This window comes from Plectropomus leopardus, chromosome 19 (assembly GCF_008729295.1).
Source record: "Plectropomus leopardus isolate mb chromosome 19, YSFRI_Pleo_2.0, whole genome shotgun sequence".
Lineage (NCBI taxonomy): Eukaryota > Metazoa > Chordata > Actinopteri > Perciformes > Serranidae > Plectropomus > Plectropomus leopardus.
In genome coordinates this window covers 20415394-20443255 of record NC_056481.1, presented here as the reverse complement: position 1 = coordinate 20443255, position 27862 = coordinate 20415394, and the positions used below count along the sequence as shown (strand labels likewise).

Sequence of the window (27862 nt, the reverse complement as noted above, 5' to 3'; positions counted from 1 at the left end):
GGAAACTGGTATTGTAGTTGAGACCTGTTGCAAAAGTCATGTGCTTTTCTGACTTGGAGGCAAAATGATCATGCCTGAATCTTAAAGAACAAAAGATAAGGTAAATAAATGCTTAAATGATTTAGACCTAACCTGATAAAAACAAAAACAAACCTCGATGCAAGTTTTTGTTTATCTTATTGGTATTCAGTAGTTGTGAAGATATTTTTCTCACTCTGACAGCTGCCTCAGGGTCTTTCTGCAGGTTACTTTCCAGGGGAAAATCTTCCTTTGTAACACCCAACAGTGTGAATTCTCCAACTTTGACTTTGACTTTGTCATATCCCTGTTTACTGCCTCTAAGTCATGGGCCACTTTGGGTCACACTTTATAGTAACTACCATTAATCGATGGTATATTGATAGTTATATAAACTTTGTCATTATTATTATCATTATTTTACTGTTAACAAACAATGAAATGATAAGTAATATTGTTTAGTATTTATTTGTAATGCTATAATTTGTATGTATTTGTATGTATTGTGGAACACATAACATTTTACATACTATATCAACTGTTTATTTGTTAATTAGTTTTTTTAAACTGTCTTCAAATTACATTCATTATTATTATTATTATTATTATTATTATTATTTTGATGGCAAATATAAAGTTGCAACTGATGACTATAAAACCTTGTTGAAATGAACCATTTCACAAGGTTCAACCATTAAATACTGAATATTGTATTACTTTTTTGCCAATAGAGCCTTTGAAATTCTACTGTTGACATAAATATTAACCAAAGTTGAATGAACTTGCAGTGTACATTTAATAGTGGAAGTTATAAAATGTTACTCTACTTTGCTTTAGTGAGATGGTTTTAGCATCTAATTCCAAGTCATAACTATCCCTATTTACCTCTCTCGCAGTATAATGCTGCTCTGATTATATGTAATTGGCAGCTATATTATTAGTATTTTCTCATTTTGGGGCCCTTCAACATGATTCCTGACGCTGTTAAATTTATTTAGTTTTTTGGTATATTTTCTTCTTTTTTGTGCATAAATTAAGTGATTGTGTGTAACACTGAGAGACAACAGTGTTGCAAAATGTGGGTGTCCTTCATGTTTGTGACACACCTCCAGTATAGACACAGTGTAAGAGAGATTTAGGATAAGAATATGAAAATGTTCATGCATGAGGCCCAGGTTGTTGTGAAGCATCTGTTACAGTCTATACACTCTAACAGCTCAATCCTCTGCTGAGGTATCCTCCTGTATTTCTGGGCCCAGTTTGTCTTATTCCTGTTTGATAACTGCCCAAATGTAGATAACATTTTCCGAGTGAAGATAAGGAAGTTTGATGCACACCAGAAATGTCATCCAAAAATGTCAACAGTAAACAAACAGTGAAGACAGCCCCCTCAGAGTCCAGACAGTGAGCCCTTCTTTCTAGACTCCTTTCTCTGCACTGATGCTCCGTATCACTTAAAACTCAATCCACCCATGATGCAAAATGTTATTGGAAAGTCCACATAGATGTTCCATATGGTCAAAATGACATGAAAAGGTAATGTTCACATGACCCAAAAACTCATCCTTTGTAGGCCTGACATGATTATTTTATGTTAAGTCAACGATTTTAGAGTTTTTAGCCAATTTGACTAACATGCATAAAGCCGATTTAGCCTAAATAGCCCAAGGCCAATTAGCAACACATTCATTGTGCACTTAAATATATAAAAATAGAAATATGCACATATACAATTCAAGGAAATTAAAAAATGGCAATTACACGATATACTCAATTTTTGCATGTGCATATGGTAAGTTGGCACTTTCTTATTCAATTCAATAAAAAAATGTGTATTATTTTCAAGTACTCATAATTTAGAAAAAGAAATAGTAAGAGAAACATTCATTTTAAAGGTTGAGTAAACTTTCCATTTCTTTGCTTTTGTATTTTAAAATATTTCAGTAGAAACAACACCTAAATTCTTTTATTGATTTTTAATGTCAAGACAACTATTAACAGTTAAATTAACAAATATTTCATGTTAAAATGTCATAGTTATTGTGGAGCATAGAAACTATCCACTTTTTACTTTTAAATTGATGTAAAAACATCAACCTAGTTTAAATGTTTATTTGACAAATCGTCACTTTCTTTTTAAATAAAATGGAAAAAAAACGGCTCGACAAAAACACGTAATTACAGCAAGACTTGAAGAGTTACGCTGCACACAAAAATGTGTTGCTGTCTTGACTGCTACAGTATTCTGCGCTATTTTTATAAGTTATTATTTTAGAGTACACATGACACAATGGCCATGACTGACACTAATCCGACCCACACACATTTTATGTATTCCTTCAACTATAATCAAATTGTAGGGAGGAAAAAAATATATTCCTGAGGGAGAAATGTATCGTGCAAGAGGCAGAGACCATTTTCTGCACCTACATTTACACAAAAGTGCAGTGCAGTCACTTTATAATGCAGTGGTATGACTAAGGGGCAGGACTCTTTCTTAACCTTTCTTTTTGCAACAATACAGCCTGAAGCTGAATGTGAGTTTGCACCTAAAGTAGCAGAGTCAATTTTGTGGTAAAAGTCCAAAGAAGTAAATCACAGCACTTCACGACTAAAAAAACTCTTGTTGCATCTTGAAGTGCTGATACTCAAGTACCAAAGATAGGTTTTTCTTTTTTATATTGACACACTAAGGTTATATTTTCATCAAATGTGTTACTCAGATATTCTCATAAGCCCATTTAAATCCTGACAAAAGGACTGTGTCCATCCCAGTTGAGCTTTCAGCGACAGCCAAAACCCATCAACCCTCCTTCCACGAGGTCCCTCTGAACCCTGATTAGAGGACCTCTCCCCATTTGAAGACTCCTTTTTATTGGAGATATCAAAGCGCCGGTGCTCAAATATTCAAGGATGTCGCAGTTCGGGTGTTGCCAAGATTTTTGTCAGAGATAATGAAGAGGACTATTTGTGATTAGTCAGGAGGAGAGAGCTGCTCGCTGTGTGCGTGTTGCCATAAATAAGTATGCCAATGAGACGGTGTAAAGTGGATTAAGCTCGCTGTGCTAATACAGCCGTATGTGTGGAGCCATTTGATGTCTGAGAAGCTACAGACACTACGGGACCGATTCTATCGTCACATCTTTGCTAATGCAGCTCTTAATGTGAATCCAGACCCCAGAGACCACGTGTAGATATGACATGGAGAACATGAGGACTGCACCAGCTGTAGTCTGGTCTCTGAAGCAGGCTGCACAGTACAGTCATTATGGCTTATGAAGAGTTATTATGGGGATTTGTTTATTTTTGGCTCGGGTTTTTTTTTTTCTCCAGAACATTTCACACACACTCACTGAAATGTTACTTAAAGGTCTGCAGCCGTGGAAGAAGCACTCATAAAGTAAAAGTAGCAGTTAGGGCTGTCAGCGTTAACGTGTTATTCCCGATGTGATTACGGTTCATACATAATGCGTTGATTTTTTAAAATTGCGTTAATTGCCAGTTGACATTTCTGTCTTTAAGAAATTGTACCAGGCTGAATTTTGGAGCTAAAGTGATGATAGTAGTGGTGTATAAAACTAGAAGTCCTGAGGAATCCAGTGGTACCAACCATGTCATGTTAGCTTCTTGTGAAAGCGGTTAAATAGCTCCAAATTTAGGTTAAATTGTGGCTATGGAAGAAAGACATGGCCATTTCACAGGAGTTCTTGACCTCTGACCTAAAGATATCTTAATGAAAATGGGTACTATGGGTACCCATGAGTCTCCCCTTTTCAGCATTCCCATTTCATGCTAGTCCCATGTAGTGTTTTGCTGTGGTTGATTCCTAATCAAAATAATCTGGTAAGAGTTTCTTTTCCTTGTCAATATGGTCTTCAGAACTGTTAGTTGATGTAAAATAATGGAATTGAAAATGTAATCATGAAATGCGATTCATCATAATTAACGTCTGATTAATCGTTTGATATCCCGAGTAGCGACACACTTCTGGTTAAATCCTAAATTCCTTGCAACTGTGCGTTTAGAAATGTTGTTTTTAACTGTTGGACTCTTTTTCATAAAGTTACTATCCTTGCTTGTAACAATTTGTGAACAGCTGAGCCTTTCATATGCGGCCATAATTCTTTAATGCTACCAATTACTTTGTTTTCCTGTGAAATGTTCCAAAAACAGGTGTTTTTTTTTTTTTTGTTTTTTTTTTAAAGTATTTTAAAGTCTGTCTTTTGTTGCTCCTGTCCCAACTCTTATCAGTTTGAACATTATATATCTTGCCATATTCAATATTCAATTGACTATAGTTCAAAAAAGGATTTGCAAATCATTGCATCCTGTCTTTATTTATGTTTTACACAGCGGCCAAATTTGTATTTTTATTTTTTATTTTTTTGAATTGGGATTGTAACTTGTGACTCCAGCTCTCAGATAAATGCAGTTAAGTAAAAAAGTGTAATATTTCCCCCTAAAATGTAGCAGAATAGAAATATAAAGTAGCATAAAACTGAAATTCTCAAGTCAAGCACCCCAAAACTGCATTTAAGTACAGTACTTAATTAAATGTACTTTCCACAACTGTAGGTCTGTGTAGTGAATCGTATCAGGTAAAAGAAGTGATATTAGATTTAAATGCATTTATTTGTTTGGAAAGTTATTTGATGGCTTGTGAGGGCTTTATGGACCTCTGCGTACATTCTAGCACACCAGATAGAATATTTAAAAGCACCAACCTGTTTTCCTCAGTTCAAGAATAGCCCATAATGAAATATAATGGGAAATATTTTGCCCTCAGCCTAATGCTGCAGTAATTACTCAGTGTTGCCAGGACTTTGACTTTGACAAGGCATGTTTTTACAGTGATGGAGTGATTGAAGCAAGATGGTGACGTGTGGACAATTTTTCATGAGATTATTAAGGTGATGGAAATGTCAGAGTGCTTATTTTTCACTTTATAACACTTGTGACAAGTCCAGACTAAAGTTGTGAATTATTTAATATTGATCTAGATCAGAGGTGCCCAGGTTCCTTCCTATGAGGGGCCAGAAATTCATCTTGATAGAGGCCTGTGGGTCAGGAACAAGTGTTGATGTTAGATGAAATAACTTTACATTAAAATGGATTATATTTTATAGGAAAGTTAGCGTTCTAAATGTTACATAAAATACCAAGACAATTAAAACACATCTGTTTAACCCTTTAATATCTTGTAGATATCACTTTTTCTGTGCTGTATTCAGACACCTTTCTGTATTGAAACCTTTGAGCCCTGAGCAAATTGGTATGATTTGACTGGTAAAAAAGGCAATGAGCAACTTGACAAGAAATGTCCCGCAAATTACAGGAAATAAGTAAATGTAGAAAATTATTTTTTAAAAAGCCAGGGAAAAATTATTATATTATATAAATTATATATTAAATATATTATATATTATATTTTTATTTAAAGTTATCAAAAATATATATTTTAAATGACTTTTTATGAGATTGTCATGAATTTGAATTTTTTTGTTATGTGCTTCTGTTTTTTGTTACTGTTTCTTTTCTTTTTTTAAAAAACTTTTTTCTGCTTTACTTTTGTGTGTGTATGCGTGTTTTGCTTAATATTAATATAACATAATTTCAACAACACTTTGATTTGTCCTGAATGAGGCGTTCAGTATGATCCAGTTTAGTCTCTCTCTCTCTCTCTCTTACTCTCTCTCTCTCTCTCTCACACTCACACACACGCGCACACACACACACACACACAGAGAGAGAGAAAGCAGACCACAGAGTCCATCTCTTAACTTGCAAAAAAGAAGTTGTTGAAAACTTGGATATGCTTCTGTAGGTCAGACCCAAAGTGCTGAGCGGACAAGTCTGCTGTCCATTAGTGGCCGTGTCTGCTCCCATCTCGTCAACCACGACTGTCGTTCACCAGATTCAGGTCTTTCCTTTAGTGCTGCTCCATATACAACAAGTTACTCTGGATCAGGAAAGTCTGACCCTGAGGGCGATTTTTACATTGGATAGTTGTTTTTATTTAGGATATAAGTGTTCATATAAAAATCTTATTACCCTTCAGTTTATTATTCTGCTCCTCTGTGATTCTCCTGTAGATAAAGGCAACGTTAATTGATAAATACAGATTAAAAAAACTTTCTATCTCTCTTCCCACAAATTCATTAGATGACCATTTGAATGATGCCACATGCTTTTAAATCATTTCATTCGACTGCACTGTAAAATGTCTTTCTCTGATATTTCTTTATCACATTAATGATGTCTAGATGTGTCTGTCAGCGAGACATTCAGGACATCTAACAAAGCCTCAGTTGTCAGGTTTCCTCTTAATGGCTATCCAAAATGTCACATTTTTTCCATGTTTGCTATGTAACCTCGACTGCACGGCAGCATCATGCTGACTAAAGATCACGCAGTAAAAGAACAGTCGCCTCATCAAAAAAACCCCAAAAACAATTGTCAGGTTATGTGTTTGATATTTTGTTGTTTGTTTTATCATCGATCAGGTCTTTTTGATATTGTGTCTGGTTTTGTTCCACTTGTGCCACTGGTGGCTCAGAGTTTTCATTTAGCCATTGGAATATCTCATTTTCTTCTACATGGATTTGCTACAAATTTTGTTAAGTTTGTTGCAACAATTGGTCTCTTTTTTTATGCTTCTGGGGATAGCCGTGGTTGGAGGCATTGTTGTTTTAGGTTGTCCATACGTAAGTCTGTTCGTGCTTTTCCTTGGCCTTGAGGAATTTTGTTTGAAATTTGGCTCAAATGTCCACTTTGACTCAACAATGCAATGATTGTGTTGTGGTGGTCAAAGGTAAAAATCACTTTGACCTCCTCATTCTTGTGAATGTGAAACTGCAAGAACACCTTGAGGATTTTTTAAAAAATTTGGCGCAAACATCCACATGGACTCAACAATGAACTGATTAGATTTTGGTGGTGAAAGGTCAAGGTCACCGTGACCCCACCTGTCTCATTCTTTTGAACACCAAACCTCAGGAAGACCTTGAGTCATTTTTTTTTTTTTAATTTGACATGTCCATTTGGACTCAACTATGAAATGTTTCGATTTTGATGGTCAAAGGTCACTGTGACCTTACATCCATCTTAGGCTTGTCAACGCAATATCTCAAAAACACGTGGAGGGAATTTCTTTGAATCTGGCACAAATGTCTACATGGACTCAGCAATGAAATTATTACATTTTGGTGGTCAAAGGGCAAAGGCCAAGGTAATTGTGACCTTGTCTGACTCATACTTGTGAACGCAATATCTCAAGAACATCTTCAAGGTATTCCATCAAACAAACATCAACTTTGAGTTAAGGATGACCTGAATAGAATTTGGTGGTTGAAGTTAAAGGCCACTGTGACCTTGCATTTATCTCAGAGGGGAAGATGTTTGTCAAATCACGTTTAAATACAGGAATGACCCCAAATAGCTATAGATAGTCTCTCCTGGAAGGCATTCATAGCGGTGCCCTTGTTTGTAGCTTGATAGAAAAGTTCAAACCTTTTGTAGTCCTCACCTCCATGGAGCAGCTCAGCAGGTGACAGTACAGGTTGGACTGGGCAGCGCTGTGGGAAACAAAAAAAGCATACATGCTCCGTCAACTCGGTAAAGGTTTCAGAAATGCTCAGGGTTTGTTATTGAAAGTCCTCTTATGTGTTGAAAATCATTTTAAGGTTGAAAAGACCTCTAAAAGTCTCCCCAGTTGTATTGTTTTTGTGTGTAACGTCTTGCTGGTGATGGCAGACCAGGAGGAAGGGAACACGCAGTCCAACATTAAAGCTCAGTTTTGACATTCTTGGCTTTTGTTTACTTTATGTTTTTTTTATTTGCCTGGTGGGGGGCAGCTGTGCCGAGGTACATTTGGTCGATTTTTAAATCAATTTCTGTTTTTCATGTTCCTGAATCAAGTCTGTATTTTTGGGGGGCATTTTTAAAGATTGAATTCTGAAAAGCCGTTCTGCTCGCTCTCTCTTTTGTCTCTGTGTATTCCCTGTTTTCTCCTGCAAAAATGGAAACCCATCTCTCGCTCCTTTCTCTCCCCCTCCTTCTTGTAATAGGCTCATCTCTCCCTCTCTCTCTGCTCCCTCTATCTTTTGCGAGTCTGAATAAAGCAGCTAATGGTGCATGGAAATGTTGGCACCACAGTCACGCCTATGGACACACTCTCTCTCTGTTATGTGTTGCAGTATGTAAGTGAAAACACACATTTACAAGGATGAGAGGAAGTAAATCTTTCACCCATCTCATTAATTTATTGTAGGAGCGTAATGACATATATGTTTATGGCAAAAAAAAAAGATGGAAGGCTCTTTTTTTAGTTTTTTTAGGCAATTTAATAACTGACCTAAAGTTTTTTTTACTTTCTCTCGGCAGTATTGCATTTTAATAATGCTGAATTTGATGATAATAATGTTGTCCATTCTCCATCCTCAGGTGTACATCCGTATCCTGGACAATGAGTGGAACGTGTACAGGCGTTACACCGAGTTCAGGGAGCTCCACAACCACCTGAGGAGCCAGTTTCCACAAGTGGACGCCTTCAACTTTCCACCCAAGAAAGCCATCGGGAACAAGGTGAGCTGCGGCTAACTGTGAGCTGTTTGTGTGGGCGACTGTGGGCCTTTGTCTGTGACTCTACCTCTCTCTGGTAGGGGGAAAACCAATATTCAATTACAAATTTTTATCTCCATATGGAGTTTTTAAGTTTGAACAGGCATTTTCCGCAAGTTCAGAATCACAGTGGCATTTCTTGAATGTAGCAAACAAGCTAACTGCGCTAACAACATATGGGCAGTGTGCAACACAACACTGTGCTGTCTTTTTAACCGTCTGTATATTCAAAGCATTTATCACACTTTTGCTCTCATGTTGGTTGGTTTTGAAATGACTAAAAAACCTTTTGAAGTCTTTCGATGAGCTTGTACGGCCCCCGTGTGTATCGGTTTGGCGTGTGCATAGAGCCAAAGCTTCCGAGGCTGTGATGAGTTAGGGTTGCTAGCTCTGCTTTCAGGGGATGGCTTTAGTAAACGCTTGTTTTAAACCTTTTAATTCCTCTTAAACACTCTATTCTTGCATGACTTTCACCAGTTATCATGAAAAAAGTGTACCGGCCTCTGAATAAACCCTGTTGGTCAGACCATTCCCCTGCCAGCACTTTAGCACTGCTCCTCTTTCGGCATCTTTTTTTCTCTTTTGCTGACACACAGCGTCACTCTTCATCTCCAGGGGACAATCACTGCTCCAGGTCCCCACGGCTCACTCACCTGTCTAGTTAGGAGAACTGCCATCTCTCTCTCTCTTTCTCCTTTCATCCTGCTCTCCTCCATCTCCCTCCAACCTTTGGGAGATAATTTGGTTCTGACCCCGATTCTCTGGCTGGTTGGATTTGACGTGGCCACAGCCAAAATCTGCGGTCCGACTCCCCCACCTTCAAAGACACTGCGCTGTCACGGCGAGAAACTGGACTGATTTGCAGAGGCTGCAAATGTGAGAAGAGGCTCAGTTTGTGTGTGTGTGTGGGTCTGCAGGACTGTGTGGGACCATGTGGAAGTGCAAGTGTCTATCAGAGGCCGAGCCCGTCTGTGTTGTTGTGTCCTGGGAAGCTCTCTGAAAGCCCATTACTCTGCAGGTTTGTGTGAATTATTGGTTTTTGGCTCCAGGAAGTTGGCCATCACTGCAAATAGCAGCCCCGGCATTGTTGCTCTCTGACCACATTTTAAAGCAGGAGCACCGCACACGGCTGGAAACACACATTGAACACCGACTCGCACTTCCTGTAAAGTTTTAATGGGTATCAGAGTATCTGAACACCAAACGTTGTTTTTCCTGATCATGCTGGGGTCATGTGGAGGTTTGCTCACGGTGTAGTCAGTTCACCGCAATGTAGCAGACGGGAAACATCGTTTGAAACAATGATTTTCAGGGCTTAATAGTGACAATATAATCATTCTGAATAACTGGCATAAGTAATAGAGTTTGTCAGCCTCTTCCTCGCTGTTAATTTGATTCCCAGTGTTTTCTTCTCATAATACACAAACATTTCATTTTTCGTTCTTAATAAATTTTAATGTAATTTTCTTATTGTGCACAAATTAACTTTACCGCCGTTTGACATCATGTTTTTATTTCATTTTTATTTCAGTGATTCTTTATAAGCCTCTTGAGGTCTTATCTTCACCCACGCAGTTTGTAATAACAGTTTCCATTACAAATATAATCTGTACACAGGGATGAAGTTCAGCTCAGGTTGCACTGTGAAGATGCTTCTGTTTTAATACTGAAAAGTTTTTCTTCTTTCTTCTTTCTTTCTTCATTTCGTTCTTGTATTGTATCGCCAACCATGTATTGTAACAAGCATCCTATCATTGTTAAAAATCGTTGTACCCCTACTACAAACAGATATCTGCATATGAATGTAGAATCTGTTGGCAACAGGACAAAGATTTTTGTAGCCAGAGTGTTCTTAGTCTGTGTTTATAGTCTAGCCAAGTCACATTCGAGCAACTTTAAACTGTGCATATGGAGAGCAAAAGAGGTGGAATAAATTGGCAGAAATGCAATCTTGGATTAAGTTAAGACAATTTAGCCTTTTATTAGCGTCTTTATTGCAGATATCTGTTCGTAGAAATTAGTAAAACAACAACCAACGCATGAAAGATGAAGTCTCAGACTAGATATTTGCTGGAGCCCTTGTCCTTGGTTACCAGAGGTTAAATCAAAAATATGAGCTTCTACCTCACTCATTTATCCACCTGTATTTTTGCACGTTTTACTATTGCAGATGTAAGTTTAACCTGAAAAAAAGGTATTCAGAATGTCAAAGAAAGTTGTATTTGATGGTTAATTTTGGGAATCAGAAGAAAGGAGCTTTGGTCTGGTACACTCACAGACGTATACTCAAATTGGAGTATACGTATTGGAGGTGATGCAGTAATAACCTTTATAAGAACAACTTTTCACATTTTTAAATGATCAAATTTTACTTATAAAATTTTGAAATTTAAACAAACATGACCTGTGCACGCTACAGCCTTTCAACGTATATATCGACTCAGTTAAGGAGTTTTTTTAAACACTACAAAGTATTGGATTTTACGAAGTCCTTCAAGCTGTAAAACTAATTAAATGTAATAATTTCCTCAAATTTCTAAAACAAGCTGCTACATCACCAGAAGTTTTGGAGAAAGTTTGCCAACAGAAAACAGAGCTGAAGGCCTCAGGGCCAGACTGAAATGAAATGAGGCAGCAGGTGGAGGGCTTTATAGCTCAAAGATGTGATAAATACCAGATTGGTGAAGTATGTGTGTACGTTTTATGTGTGTGTGTGCATGCAGAACATGAACTTCTTTGTGAAAACAGAAGCTATGCAGCATAAAGAGGTGTGTGTTTGAGAGAGAGAGAGGAGCTGTATTGGCAGTGTGTGTGTGTGTGTGTGTGTGTGTGTGTGTGTGTGTGTGTGTGTGTGTGTAAAACACTGCTGTTCTCCCTGAAACAGTGTGTGTGTGTATGTGTGTACTTTGTAAATTCAGGTGTGTTTATTGTGTGTGTGGTGTTCTCGGTAATCAGCAGGCCTGCCGTGCAGAGTTCCCTGTTATTTCAGTGCAGTCAGTATTTGTTTCTGGCTCTCTCGGAGCACTTTAGAGTGTCGGTCGTAGCGAAGGCCTTCTTCTTTTTCAGGTGGAGTGGGGAGCGGAGCTGCTACAGAGAGGCGAGTGAAGTGTGCCTAGAGTTTTTACTCAAACAAGAGTGTTGAATTGTTAAATGGCCTTAAATTGAGTTTTTATTACTAGTTAAAAATAACACGCATAACATGCAGAACATTCAAACACATGAAAATGACCCTTTCCTGCTATATTGTCCTAAAATTGGGCTTTTATGTATAAAATTAAATGTAAAATAAAGAGAAATAAAAATGTAAAAAAATACAAAGTATAAAGTGGCATGAAAAGAAAATATTCCAGTACAAGTACAGTACTAGTAAGTAGTTATATTCCACAACTGAAAACTACTCGGGGTACCTTCCAGGTTTAAGGTTTATGATGCATTTACTGAAGTGTCTTCCAAAAGAAACGAGCACATAAAAAGAAGCTCAATATACATGATGGTAATGTACGTATTTTCTTCTAGCCTCGGCTGACAGGTTCTCAAAACATTTATTTAAGGACGATGACAAAATCTGTTTCGATAAAAGGTGTTGCGTCGTCTCTGCCAGTCCCTCTGTTTCTGTTTTTGTCTCCGTCTCTGTTGGTGTGTATATGTATAGTTTTCTCATCTCTGTCTCCCTGTTTTTGCTGCAGACTGTCTTTCAGCCTCTTTCTTGCTTTCATCCATTACAAAGTGGCACTTTTGTTACAGTTTTGCAAAATCCAAAGCTGATTTTGATGTGCACACACACACACACACACAGGGCCTCTTAGTGTTGTGTGCAGCTAATGATAGAGAAATGTTAATGTCAGGATGATGTGAGAGGGAGAGACCTTCAAAAGCCTTTTAGCTGCACCGTGGATATCTGCTCTGCTGCAGGATGAAACATACAAACTGTCAGTGCAGATCAGGTAGTCACACCCCCCACTAACTGTATTACATGCCAAGGACACGCTCAGTTACATCAACACACATTCACACTTTGCAAAATGATTGACAGCTCAGCAGGAAACAACTGTAGGCCTAGTTCTGCTCTGCTCTGGATTTATGGAAATCTTATGGAAAAGCATACACATACCTTTCACATGTAACAGGTAACACATACACACACACTTTAGTGAGATTATCTGTGCCAACACTCAGCTGACTTCTGAGGCAGCTTGCATGCCACTAGCCTGTGATTAGACTGTTAGCTAATCTGCTGCCACGTATGTTGTCAGGACTCATCACAGAGGTGTTCACTGGATGTGGGTTTAACTCCTGCACTCCGTGCATAAATCACATGTTCCATGTAGAGTAACATGTGATTCATAGTCAGTTTCGGTTTATTTTACTTTCGATAAGCCAACACCCCTTAACTAACAGGTTAATTTTTTTTACACATTGTGTGATTACAGCCGTTAACGCTGTCATGGTGGCGAAATGCGTTGCTGCGGAAACACTTGGCCCACCCTCCAGGCTCTCCCCAGGTCGCCCCGATGACTAAGCGGCTTCATTTTGACCACCAAAACCTTTTAGCGTTGTTAATTATGTTAGCACCACTAGCCTTGCTGACACTGCCAACAGAGCTAACAGTGCTAACATAGTCAACAAAAGGGGTTTAATCATAGACTGTATATAAAGAAAGAATATTTACTTTATTTAAAGAACATACAGTCTATGGGTTAAACATCTCAAAATTGAGCTGTTTACTACCCTGGTGAGCGCAGGGGGGATAGAAGTTATAAGTGGTAGCTGACTAATAAGCGCCGCCACTAGCTAACTAGCTCCTACCAGACCAGGATGGTGTGCAATGCAGTAAACTCAAGAGGAACAAAATTAACCTGCAGACCAACATGTGTAACGGGTTGTGACAGGAATTTGAACAAATATGGAATGCATATGTGTTTTGTATTTCTAGCACTACATTTTCAACCTCTCTTGAGTCAGGGACCCTTGATTTAATAGTGTCGTTTCCCTCCATTCATATTGTAATGGAATGATTTACTTTTCATGAAGGTATTCATATTTTTCCGAACGTTTCTTTCTTTGTAGAAGTTGGGGGAGACTTCTTGATATCTTCTGCCTGTTGCTTTGACATTTCAGTCACCCGTATTATGAATCTTTTACATAACTGCAGTTTACAGCTCAAGCTGCATTGACATTTGAAACTTTGATATTCAAAAACTATATGCTCCTGACTTCAGTTTATTCTTCTAGTGTTGGAGTTTACATTGACAGATTATTGTAGCCAGTTTGGAATCAGTCAGATTTTACAAAATGCTAAAGGAGGGGTTTCTTTTTCCACACAACTGCAGTCTCAAATGAAGTTGTAGGTCGAAGCCTACACAAAGTCAAGGGTGAGATACATTCCAAAATATCTCTTGAAAGCGAGATGAAATGGTGCGATTCTTGCAAGATGCAAGAAATCATGGAGTTCAGTGATCTAAATCATAACAGAGCAACTCCTGCTGCATTTAATCAGCTTCTCCACGCAGCAGTTTAACATAGAGACTGTGGAGGTCATATAGCAGCGGTACTTTAATGACATTTTTTCCCAAAATCTGACCCATAATAACCAGGCTAGTGCTAACTTCTATATTAACATGTACTACCTTCATCAACACTCTCAGTGTGAATGTGTTCATGTGGTAACTAGAAAAATGTAATTTTCTTTTAGCAAAGATCTTTTTCATCTCTGAGTTTGCTCTTTAAAGCATTTTAAGTGCAATCTTCTTTCAGAAATGCCTTAATTTCTCTTTGAACAGCGAAACAGAATAATGTGAAAATCTTTGATTACTTTTTGGAGAAAAGAAGCTTCATCATTACATTTTTTAAATATAATTGAATGAATGCATGGTGAATTATTGAAGGTTGTGTTTAAAATTGCGGTTGACAGTTGAGAGATGTTAACAGTCATTTGTCTTTGGGATTAAAGCAGGATAGATACAGGATTGGATGGAGCCAAATGTATATGTTGACATTTGGAATGAGACTTCAGAATAAACTGGCTCATATAAAATCTCTTTGTTCAACATTTAGCAAATAACAATCGTTTGTGTATGTAACAGAGCATTTGGTATGTCATCACTCGATTAAATGAGCAATATCTGTGGTAATCAGCCTCAAACGTGTGTTAGAAGGGGCCTGCTATACCTTCTAGAAGTTTCAGAATAATTATCTAAAATTTTCCAAAAACAATGTTTGACAGAAGAAATCACCATTATTATAGTCGCAGTTTTGTGAGCTTTCAGTTTCACTTTGTTTGGTGTAGCCACCCAAACTATGTGGCTAGGTTATGGAAAGGATTGTTGTTTGGGCTAACATAAGTACTCCTCTTGTTACATAACCTGACATTAAGTAATATATGTTACATCAGCACTGACTTTTGGTTTCATATGGGACACAGTCTCTAGGAATGCGGCATCATAATCGCTTCCTGATTGTGTTCACAGCAGAGGTCTACCGATATTGGTTTTTCAGAGCCAATACCGATACCAATTATTGTTTTTTAATGAGACTGATAACCAATATTTGGATCCGATATGCATTTACAATGAACATGAAAATCTTTATGTCAATATTTAGAATTTGTAATATAGCCAATATCAACACAAAACTTTGCTTAAATGCTATTGGCAAATGTTTTATCATAATTTTTCAAATTGTATACAGCAAGTTCCTAGCAACTTTTTTTATAAAGTCAAGTGTAAATTTAAATAAAATATGAATAAATAAAAATAGCTCCCTGTAAAAGTTCCTCCAATGCTGACACTTTCTTTGGACTTTTTAATTAATTCTTTTTATCAGTGACCATTACAATCAAACAAAACGCCAATACAGAGAACTGACAAAATGGCAAATATTAGCCGTGATAATCGGCAGAGCCAATAATTTGTCAAACCCGAGTTCATAGACAATATTTCAGGAGTTATGAAACTGGTGTTTTTCGCCATTGGCGTGGACATCAATTCAAGCTGGCCGCCAAACAAACCCAATGGGCTATGGGTTAAACCTTAGCAACAAGGTAAATTCTTAAGTAGACACAATTAGGGTCCTAAAAACCAGGTTTAAAAGAATTGCCATGCGGGTACATGGAAATCTAGTTCTCCTGCTAGTGTAACACGTATGGGGCTGATAACACCCATTCAGTCGAGTAATAACATCTGAAATAGGAGCACATTGACTTCTCTTGTACACTCATCATTATGACTTTTAGTTGCATCCAAGCGATCGTGCTTGTGTTAATGTAACAGAACTCTTCATTAACGTTTCGTCCTGTGGTGCTTATGAACAGGACATCTTCACTATCACAACTGAAGCAGCAATCATGAAAACATTGTTGAGGGAACGTCATTTGGATTCATTTCATTTGGAAATTGGCCAGTGTCATAACAGCCAGTGGCAGAGTTGACCCCTGACAATGGTCGCTGCGGCCCCACGAGTCCCACGAGTCCCCGCGAGGCCTTGTGGTCATCAAGTCTTTGCCTCTTTGACTCATTTGTGCATCTGTGTCTCTCCGTCCTGCTAATGAGCTAATGAGGCTCTCCCTCTCTGTGTCTCCGAGCACTCTGGGCCAGACTGTCCAGCTGCGTGACCTAACAATACAGATGATGTTTTACACACACACACACACACACACACACACACACAGGCTGTGACAGCTCTTAACCAGCTGATTTGTCAGGGGCCTGGCCATGCATACAGACTAAATGTTCCCAAGTTGCGCCTGTCAAATCCCTCCTGATGCTAACACTGAGACCGAGGGGGGGCAGGATGATCATATCCAGCACATGTTGTTGTCAGACCTCAGAGCCCAGCTGTCAGCTCTCCTCTCTGTCCGAACCTCATCCACATTCGATGACTTATGTCCAAATGCTATCCTTTTTTTGTTCTCATCCCTCAATATCAATTTCTCTCATTTGCCCACTTGCATCATCGTCTCCTCCCCGGCTCACTCAAGTCCCTTGTCTGCCTCAGGCTTCGATACAAATCACCTCATTTTTTGGCTTTTATCTCGCTCTCTCTTTTTTCCTTTTCAAGGCTGTAAATGGAAAGACGTTGTGGTTTTCTTTTCCCAGGAGCTGCAGATTAAAACAGAGGCACAATGTAAAGGAATCTTTTAGGAGAACGCTGTTTCTTCCGTTGCAGAAACCACAGCTCGTCCATGTTTAGTGAGCACTCAGATAAGGTTGTGTAGAGGATGAACTTTAAGTTTTGATGCCAACAATTGCAGACTAATAAGGTTTGTCAGCATTTTTGCATATTATCTTGCTGCTCAAACCACTAAGCTGCAGTGTTGTGGTCTTGCTTGGTAACAGCAGGACCATGAGACCAGGGAGAGAGCCTTGTTTTTAAAAGTCTGTCAGCATCTCAGTAATTTAGTTTCACTCCTGTCTGTACTGATTGGATTCAGCCGAGCTGTGTGAAGTTACTGCTGATGCAAACCCAACGTTTCCTGCTGCTGCTTCACGTTTATAAATTGTTTGAACAGCAAACGATCAAGGGGCTTTAATTGTGAAGCAGCTACAGGAAAAGTAATGTTTTCCACTCTGTTGCTTTTGGCACAGCACAGCCAGCCCATTCTCATTCCGAATTTTCACAGTGCTTTTGGCATAAGATTGCGACGCCTGAGCCAACTTTTGCGTCTGCATGAAATGCTGCTAGAAGATCTCAGGTGAGAGTGTGGTAGTACAGAATCATTCATGATGTTATTATATGCCAGCGGATGGCTGGGTGGTGCCTGCAGTGGCTGCAGGCACAGGCAGCGTCACCTGAGAATGTTGCTGGTCGTAACATGTCGCGTCTACATGAAACACGTCACGAAACAACATCAGGTTTGAAAAGGTGGTGGATGGTTCCAACAAACCACAGACTTTTATGTCTGGTGTGATGATTTTTTTCTACACCTTACCATGTCCCATTTTGCCTAATCTTAACCATCCAAAACCAGCATGTGTGTTTGATGACGTCCTGGTGTTAGTGTCCATGTGCTGTTGTTGCCTAACCTTAACCGCATGCAGCATCATCCTAACATGTGCTTCTGTTGCCATCACAGTTGCAGCATCCTAGAGCATGATATATAGAAGTGGAAGTCCGCAGCAATGTGGCGTTGTGTGATGATTTGGCCTGAGAAGGTGTTGGCTCAGCGCAGTTTCCCACCAGTATTTTAAATGGTTATTGCAGATTAGACTAGGGTCACTGAACCTGACTGGTATCCTTAGGCTCTGATTTAGTTTTCAACTGCTGTTCATCCCACAATTTGTGAAGGCATTAGCGGATGCAAAAAGGGACTGATACTCAAAAAATTTAGGGAACAGTTTGCATGGACAATTTTTAGTAGGACTTAATAAAATAAATAGAATAGCTTTAGTAAAATCAGTTGACCACTGAATATCACTATGTGTGGATCATTGTCAAATTGGTTCAACTTAATTAATTTTGTCAGAGTCAAAGAAAATTGCGTCAGTTGTACCAAACTGAGTTAGTCAGATTATAAAAGACTCGGAGGGATCGACTCAATAATGCCAGAGTTGGAACTACATGAAAAGATGCATGCAATTCATAATCTTATTTTTAAAGACGTTGAACCAGTACCTTCTGGCTGAAAGTTAAGTGAGAAGATCAACACCTCTCTTCATTTTCAGTTAATTTCAAGCCTGCAGTCTCTTAGTTTTTGCAAGTGCAAATCAGTCAGGCTTTATCCAAATGTATTAAAACCCACCTACACCTAAAGCCCCTAATTACTACACTAATTTTAGTTTTTTAAATCTGTACAAACATTGGAGTGTAAAAAGGACAAGTTTGCTGTTTTACAGGTGATTGTGTGCCAGTCTACTTTGTAAAATCTGACAAGTTGACTTTCATTGAAAAATGTTAGTAAATATATTTGTTAGTCCTAATTGTTTAGATTTATAATATAATATAAATATAATTTTTTATAATTGTTAATATGTTTAGATTATATCTAATTAAGTTTAAATTGTAGTCATGTTTACTTAATTTGTGTTAAGTTGTTACAACTTAAAAATGACAAGTTTAATTAAAACAGTCTTTCTAAGTTTTCTGTGCTATATCTCTGTATTCTGCCACTTGCAAACTTGTCAATCATATCTATATTTTCTTACAGTTGCCCAAGAAATAAGTTGCATCCAAATTACAAACTACACAGTATACCCACTCTGTGTAATATTGTTCAACATACATTTGTGTGAATAAACAGTACGTTTTCAGAGGTACTGAGCTGTAATTATTACATAATTCACTGAGATTCTCCTTGCCAGTATAAGGTGCATAACCATGGTAACTCGTTTCAATGGGTGTTATTGACTTTACAGGGGTACCATGGTTTGGCATGCTGTAATATTGTAATATCTCACCAGTAATAGTATGCAACACACTCACTGTTGGCTTTTTTCCTCATAGCGGACATTCTGTAATATCTCACATCCTGTTTTAGTTGTTAGCTTTGGTTGCATAGACTGTAGAAATAATGAACGCAGCTACTGTGACGTCACCCATTAGTTTGTGGACTCCTATTTTGAAACCTAGAGGTTTGGCTGCCACCATCTTGGTTTTTTGGAGCCAGAAGAGACATTATTTGAACAAGAGGGTGGAGGAGTGAGGGGTGGATCTGACTCACACCGTTTGTCATAACTTTAAGCCCTAACAAAATGTAAGCAGGTGAATTCTATAAAACTCTATCCCCCATTCATTTATCATAAATGTAGTAACTAAGTAAAAAGACCAAATGCATTTTTCATGCCACAATGTTTACATATGTTAAACATGCTGTAAAGCTGGCCATTTTGGCATGGGGGTCTATGAGGATTGACTCGCTGTTGGAGTTAGCCTCTAGTGGACATTAGAGGAACTGCAGTTATTGGTTTCATCACTCAGTCTTGGAGGTCGCTGCTTGCCTGGTTTACTAGAATCGTGAATCGTTTCACCTTTATTAGTGATCAGGCTTGTGATCAAATATATTTGTGTGCCATTGCTGATGTTTGGTTCACCATTAGCCATTCATATGGTTAACTAATTCATAATAATATAAAATTAAAGTCTACACTGATCCCCACTTAAGATATTTGTTTCAATGCATATTACAATAACAATGGGACTTTATAGCTCTGGATAAGTGTATTTACAGTAACATTACATTAGTGTCCTGAGATGTAAATCACAGCAGAAAAATGGCACTGACACAACCGCCATCCGCCATCGGCAGTCGGCCCATCTGCACACACAAAGCGAGGAGTGCCAAGGCCGCCCTGATTAATTAATCAGAAACTACAAAGTGAATTATTAACCAGTCTTAGTATGTTGCGTTCACATATTATGCAATATACATGTTTTATGCTTTTAATTATGACAAGGAGACATTGTGGCCGTCTTGTATGAGCATTCCTGAATCGATGTTTTATGCATGGCGCGGACCCGCGGTTTGGTGTGTGTTTAGAGAACAGCCTGTTCAGCCTCGCTGCGGTCCAGTGTGGGCTGACTTGGTGGAAAAGTGTTGACCTTGTTTTGTTGCCAGCGTGTACTAACGAGGTGCGCAACTCGTTTAATTCAAGTGGGTTCAAATCAGCGCTCAGGTTGATTTTTAATGTGGGGGATTTTATTTTTATTTTGACTGCATATGTGAAGCTTAGAAACTTTTTGTTTCTGGAAAATATAACAGACACCAAGGGAGCCATTCACATACAGGAAATCCTTAAATTTGTTCACAGTCTGCTCGTTATAAGTATCCAAAGCAAACAGCTTCTTATGCAACCACTAAATCTGGTCTGGAACTTCCATTACATGGCGCCTCTACATCCCTGCTGTCTCCCGAGCTGCAGAGAAATAAAACCAAAAAAGAATATGTATCACTGTAAACACACAGTTATTCCACAGCAGGATCGAAGTCTCGGTCAAAAGCATTGATTTCCTGTTGGTACCGCAGGGTGTGCTTACTTTTCACTTCTGAGAGTGTTTTTTGTTGCCAGGCAACATTTAGCTCTTCAGACATGCGGTTTGGAGGGATTTTTTTCACCTCTGCTTGAACTGAAAGGCGTAAAGCTGGCAGCAAATTCACTGAGCAGTTGTGGAGACCCCGACGCATATGTGACTACTTTACGCTTCTCTTCCATTGACTTCCCCCCTCTCCTGCTTATCTCTCCTCTCCGGGAAGTGACATTTAGCTCTGGTGTGTGTGTCTTTGTGTGTGTGTGTGTTTGTGTGTTTGTGTGTGCGCGCATATACATCCAGTTTATCTGTCTGCCATTACAAGATCATTTTATGATCCCATATCGCTGCTGATAAGCATGCATATAGAAATGTCTTACCGTGGAACTAGAGTCCATGATGTGTTAGACATCTAGAGGAGAGGGCGGCAAGACAGAGTCCATAAACCTCACTTCTCCTTAAAGCTCCAACACTGTCCCACAAAGGCAGACTGAATTAATTACAGAAGCTGTCATGAAAAAAATTGCTTTTCGCTACATTACGCGTTTTTTTTTTCTTCCATATGGGAGGGTGATATATGCATACATGCATACATGTATTATATATTTCTGTCTTATATGGATATGTGTAGGCATATTTGTGTGTGTGTGTGTGTGTGTGTGTGTGTGTGTGTGTATATGTATATATATACATATATCTCTGTGTGGGGAGGGGAGGAGAGGGTTGGACAAAAGGTTAACTTTTTTTCTGGAGTACCTGCAAAATTTGGGAAACATGATGCATTCATAGTGCTCAAAATGAGGAAGGTTCAAGAAATATGACACAAACTTCCACTTGGACTGATTCAAATTTGGTATTTGAAGGTCAAAGGCCACTGTGACCTTACAAAACATATTTTTGACCATATATCAAAAATTTGTCTACTAATTCTGACAAAAATGTCTAATGCACAAAGGTATGCAACAGCGTGATGGTAATTCTTGTATTTCATTCACTGCAAGGTAGCTTTAGCATTAGCCAAGGCAAACCGAGGCTATTCTGATGGCTAGCTTTCCTTTGATGTAGCTCACTTGGTTTTGCTGTCTGTTTTGCTTTTCCTTTTTTCTTTTGACATATTTTTTTCTTATATAGTAAAACAGCTATCAGTAAAAATGATTACAGCCTTAATTTTGACCAAATAAATAGTAAACTGCCTTCAAAGAGCCTCTCATATCTTCATTTTTACCTTTAAAAAAGGATGTGCAGGATTTCTGCTGCTCCTATAGGGCAGAAATAGGTCTGTCTCACCTTCATATTTTGTATGTGCCGGTACATGTCCTCTCCCATATGATGAATAATAATAGACTGATTTAGGCTTCATGTCATATCAGTACAGCAGTGTGGAGAGGACAAGAGGGAGGGAGCACGGTGCTGAGATAGCTTGATGTGAGCAGACAGATGTAAGAGGACAGATTCAGCCTTGTACCTGCATCAGTATGCCACGGTCGTTTCTGCTCTGCCCTCTCGCTCCTCTGTGCAAACACGACACAGCACCTGGCCTCTCCAGCCCTCCTCTCCGTCTCCACGAGAGGATGAATCTGTCATCATGTCCATTAGTGTTATTACTGCGCTGACATCTATGAAAGCGGTCGGGGTGTCCCTTATTGTGTTGACATAGCATGAAACCCACGCTGGCACGCACAGCCTAATCTGACACATCAGATTTACCCGGTTCTGCCGTGCTTGTTTCACCCTGCACGCAGCACACTTTACTTATCCGCTCCTGCTCCCCCAAAGTCACACTTACCCACTGATTGGGGTGACAGTGAACCTCCTAGTGACTCCCTTATTTGAAAAAGTTGTCTCTGGCCACTGTGCTGAGCATTATAAACCAACTTTTTGGTAGATTAAGCGGGAAAATGCGAATGTACTGTGCCATGAATAAGTAGCTAAAGGCATCTAATGTGCCTCTGGAAATTCAGTTAGCATTTATAGAGAAATTAAAATATTTTCACCAAATTGTCCATCTGTTGTTATACACAGCTTTTTTTGGATATACACAGTGATTCACACACAGTTAATATTGTTTCCCACAGAATAAGAATTTATATGTGATGGTAGGTGACGATGGAAAACCTCTTTTTTTTTCACTTTGTCTTGTGGGTGTGTCCTCTTTATGATTCTGTGTTCCTGTCTCAAAATTCAGATGTTTTTGCATGGCTCTTTATAAGTAATGTTTTTCCTCTGCAGCAGTTTGTAAAATTGTAACACAGAGTTTATAATTTAACCATCAATTTGATTAGAACCGAAAGATCAAATCAGTGGATTACAGGAGCAGCTGCCACACAGGCAAGTGACAGCAAACTTTTCGACCCAGCATGATAAACAATAATGAGAATGAGAGAATGTTGAGTGTCCTGTTATGCATATAACAAAAAATTAAAAAATTAAACCAGAGAGGCAATGTAGATAAAAACATGATTCCTTTCCTTTTATGGCCAGTAGTTATCTACACAGAAAAATTTCAAAAAAGTAATTTAACTAATCCAAACTATATGCAAAAATGAATGTAGCTGAACAATTGACACTACTGCATAATGTAGGTAAACTACTAGTTTAATTACATTTAGTTCACTACTCCCCGCTGGCTGTATTTTCTGTTTTTTATAGTTGTCAAAGGTTGTATTGACTTCCTTTTTTAAAAATTAGGAGCAGTCTAATCTTAATGTCATCAATGGCAGGCACTGTAATGTCCTTCCTCCAGGTAGCTTGTCGAAAACAAATGAGAAAAGTCCCCATGGGCCTCAGATGTTAACATCTCATAAATAAGCAGTAATTTCACTGCACCCGTTGATTAATGACTTTGAACCTGCACCAGCCTTGTTTTATCACTGCTTTAATTTTGATATTCTTTGTGGTATAGGGCTTCTTGTACAGAAAAAAAAAACACATTTGTATTTCACGACAAGACAATCCACTTGGATTTCGGGATTTTAGATCAAAAGAGAAGCAATAGTCTCAGTAACAGAAAACTGTTGGCCTCCCATAGCGGCTGTTTGTTCCAGTCCCAGCACCAGAGAGTGAAACGGAACAGTGCCCAGGCTTTGTTCTGAGCCGTGCTGGACACGGATTAGCCCTGCTAGCAGTGGCCATGTGGCTTTGTGCCTCTGCCTCCAGAGTCGCTGTGTGAGGGAGGTCTGAATGCTCACATGACTGTGCCTAATTTTTCTACAACATCAGCAACCAAATGACAAAATAAGCACAAATATTGAGGTGTGTTAATCCTCCGAAATGCATGTTGTTGTTTTTTTTTTATCAGGTATGGAGCATTGCTTTTCATGGGGTTTGGAGGCCTGCTCATAGGCAGTATTGTGGATAAATTGTAGTTTTACCTGCAAAACATACAGTATTTGTCCTGACAGGAGGAAACACACAGGGACAAATCAAACAATGGGACACAAAACTGGTCTGAGGAGGAAAACAATCAATTTCTGGAAGAATCCCTAAAAGAAAGCACAAACCAAAAAGTAAATTTGATTCACAAATCAAAACAATCAAACAAGCAGGAAAAGACAAATGTATGGGTGTAAATTGTAATGAAAGTAAATTGAAGTCACATTTAAGTGTAAAATTAGTATTAGTATTTTCATTGGGTTCTCCTGGGGACAAAACACACTTCACAGGATGCATTCATTTTCATCAATTATTACGTAAGCTTAGCCATGTTGTGGCTAAGATAGATTTAAAGGCACCTTAAGATTTTTTTTCTTCACTTTTTACTTAGGTTGCTCAGATCTTTTGTGCAACAGTTAAAGGATTCATTAATTATGAGACTGAGATAAGAAGAAAACCTTGATACTTACTTTAACATTTTAAAGAAATCTGTCACAAAAAAAAAATGAAATGTCCAAAAATCTTATAAATGGACTAAAATACAAGAAATGTCCTAAAATACTAGAAACTAAGGAGAATGATAGAAATGTGCCAAAATTCTAGAAATATACTAAATTCATAGAAATGTTTTAAAATCCTAGAATTGTTTACGGGGCTGCTGTGGCCCCTGGCATCCTGAGTCCCTGGCATCCAGTATCCCTGCTAAAAAAGGTTCATAGAGGGGATCTACAGAACTGTTAATTCTTTTTGGGTTCACCACAACCTGTAAGTCATGTAATTCATCGTTAATATAAAAATATTGATTATGGCCACCATATCCCATTAATGCATTATTTCGGTGCGGTTTTAAAAAGCTGTTTTTGCAGCTTTAACTTCAGCTTTTCGAAGCTGAAACTAACTGGTTGTTCTCTCTCCTTCCCCGCTCTGTTTGTCTCTCTCTCTGTGTCTCTCTCTGTCTGCAGGATGCCAAGTTTGTGGAGGAGAGGAGGAAGCAGCTGCAGGGCTACCTTCGGATGGTGATGAACAAACTGATCCAGACGCTGCCGGAGTTCACAGCCCGCCCCACCAAAGAGACCCTGCTGTCTCTGCTGCCTTTCTGTCTGTAAGTGGACACACACAGCCGTGTTCGATCCACATCTTGAGCCTTTTATACGAGCGCGTGTAGATGTGTGTGTGTTTGTGTGTGGGTGAGAGATTCAGGGGAAGGATGCCAGCACATGTGTGCAGGTGCGCAGCTTCTGTCTGTGAACCGCTGCTGCAGTTCTGAGCAAAGGAATCCAAATGGAAACTGTCAAAGAAAGAAGCATTATATTCATAATATTAGATGATGAGGGTTTTGTGTACGTGTGTGTGTGTGTGTGTGTGTGTGTGTGTGTGCGTGTGTGTGTTTGTCCGTAGCAAACTCAAATATGGTGGAATCTACATTATTTACTTTTTAAAAAATGTAGAGTTGGGTTTTGCCATCAAAGAAATCCCACTGTGTGCTCACACAACATGTAAAAAGGGAAAACATCCATTTTTGGAAACAGTTTGCATGTTTTGTACCAATTTAATCTATGAGATTTTCTAAAAGAATTAGCTGCAGCGGCTGTTGTGGTGTAGTTGTTACAGGATACAAACAGGCAGGATTAATGTCACCAACAACGCCAAATCCCTTGTAAACAATCTTGAGCGTTTTCCTGTGTGTTACACTCATAATTCACACATGCATGTTCTCTGACACACACTCAGACGTGTGAAAGTGCACGATGCCTCAGCTGCCCACCTACCTACCAGGCTACGTCTGAAAATGAGATGTTCCAGTCATTTCCTGTCAATACTCACATCAGTTTCCACTTACTGTGCTCCGTCAGCTGGCGTGACCTGTCACAGCGTCTGCCTGGATGTCATTTCCTCTCTGGAGATGTCTGAGTCATCGGGCTTAGGCAAAAACAACAATGTAGCTGAGACTGATGGAGGCTCTTCACTCTGTGGCCTTGTTGGACGCCACTTTGTGTAGAATGCTTATGTGGTAATCATATTTACAAAAAATTCTCATGGCATACATTTTATGGCTCTGTGCAAGTGATAGCCAAGGCCAGAGGCAAAGTGTCTTTGGGCTGTCCGTTCGTCTGTCTTCCGATCTCGTGAACTTGATATCTCAAGAGCACCTCGAGGGATTTTCTTCAAATTTAGCACAACCATCCACTTGGACTCAAGGATCAACTGACTAGATTTTGATTGTCAAAGGTCAAGGTCACTGGGTCCTTGCATCCGTCTCATTTTTGTAAAACCATTATCTCATGAACACCTTCTTGAAATTCACCAGAAACGTCCACTTTGACCTAAAGATGAACTACTTAGACTGTGGTAGTTATAGGTTAAAGGTCAAGGTCACTGTGACCTTATCCGTCTCATTCTTGAGAACGCGATATCTCAGGAACACCTTGAGGGAATTTCTTTAAACTTGTCACAAACGTTTAAGCAAACTACAGGATGAACTGATTAGATTTTGGTGGTCAATGGTCAAGGTCAAGGTCACTGTGACCTTGTGACCTATAAAATCTTAAAGACATATGCGAAAAATACTCATCATAATTTTTCAGAGTCCAAAGTGACATCTTCGGTTTGCTTCTTTTGTCCAACCAGCATTCCAAAACTCAAAGGCTCTTCATTTACTGTTGTAAATGACAAAGAAAAGCAGCTAAGTCTCACATATAAGAAGCCAAAACCAGCATTTGACATTTTTGCTTCAAAAATGACTAACAATTAACCAAATATTTGCCATTAATTTTCTATTGATTGATTAAGTGATTAATTGATTAGTCCTTGCAACACCAGCCCCAGGCTGGGGTCCTGAGTGAGACATTTTGACGAAGTGTGTCCGGTTTTGAATCAGACTCTGGTGCAGTTTGTTAGCGATAGGAAGGTGAAGGAGACCAACCGCAGTACTGATATGTGATGTTGAAATGAAAACCAAGGATAAATAACTAAGTCCATCTGATTATCGTGGGAACTGTGCAGGAAGTGATCTTGTAAGATTACAAAGTTATCCAAGAGATCATTTGATAACCATGGTAATGCATGTGCACATCATTTTCCCAGATACATCAGAAAGAGAAGTTGAAGTGAAGTGTTTGTTCTGCTCAGGGAAAGCACTTGAGGTTGAAGCCTGTCAGGTGGATTTATAATGCCCAGTAATGCAAACTTTTCAACCTAATATCATGCATTAAATATACAAATGCCATAGAAAAGCAGGTCAGAGGGTTGTTGTTGACGTCTCTAAAAACATAAAACAAAGTAGACACAATTCGAAGGTCAACCCTGTTGTTTGGGCCTTGGATCTTGCATTTTCTTTCGAACGAAAATTTGTTTAAAAAATGACTTAAAAATCTACCTTGTACCTTAAATAATTGTGCTGCTCTGCAATGCCTTATAGTTGAATTTAAATCCCATCAAATATAAAAGAAATGTGTTTTCTTTATAGAATAATACATATCTTATGAATTCTGCCGGGGTATGTAAACCTATGAGCAGAACTGTATAAGTGTTCTCCTCCGTACGAATGAATGAATGAAAAGTAAATATATAGAGAAAATAATCCAAATTGAGGGGTGTGTCTCATCCAGTAGAAGTAGAAGTCTGTAAACCTCCACAGCACAGACTTCTCATTTTTTTGTACCCCTTGAGAGGCTTAATAATCCTGTCTCTCTCCTTCTCATAACGTGGAGCTGAAATAGAAACCTTTTTACCGCTCATCTTTGAATAGCAGGAAGTATTACAGTGTCAGGTCACATCACATTACTTCTTCTTTTCCCCTTGCACTGAAATATTCTTTTTCAGAGTTTAATGCGTCTTCATTGATACATTAATCTGCTCTTACCCGAATACAGCATGTTTTTGATTGCGATAAATC

At 38.7% G+C, this 27862-nt stretch overlaps 1 protein-coding gene across 1 annotated transcript in view; it reads left to right on the top strand.

Moving 5' to 3' along the window:
- LOC121958596 (sorting nexin-29-like) overlaps positions 1-27862 on the top strand; it is a 67168-nt gene that overhangs the window by 25232 nt on the left and 14074 nt on the right. The window contains exons 4-5 of the mRNA XM_042507631.1: positions 8461-8601; positions 24930-25069. Coding sequence (XP_042363565.1) covers positions 8461-8601; positions 24930-25069 — 281 coding nt within the window. The remainder of the gene's footprint in view (positions 1-8460; positions 8602-24929; positions 25070-27862) is intronic.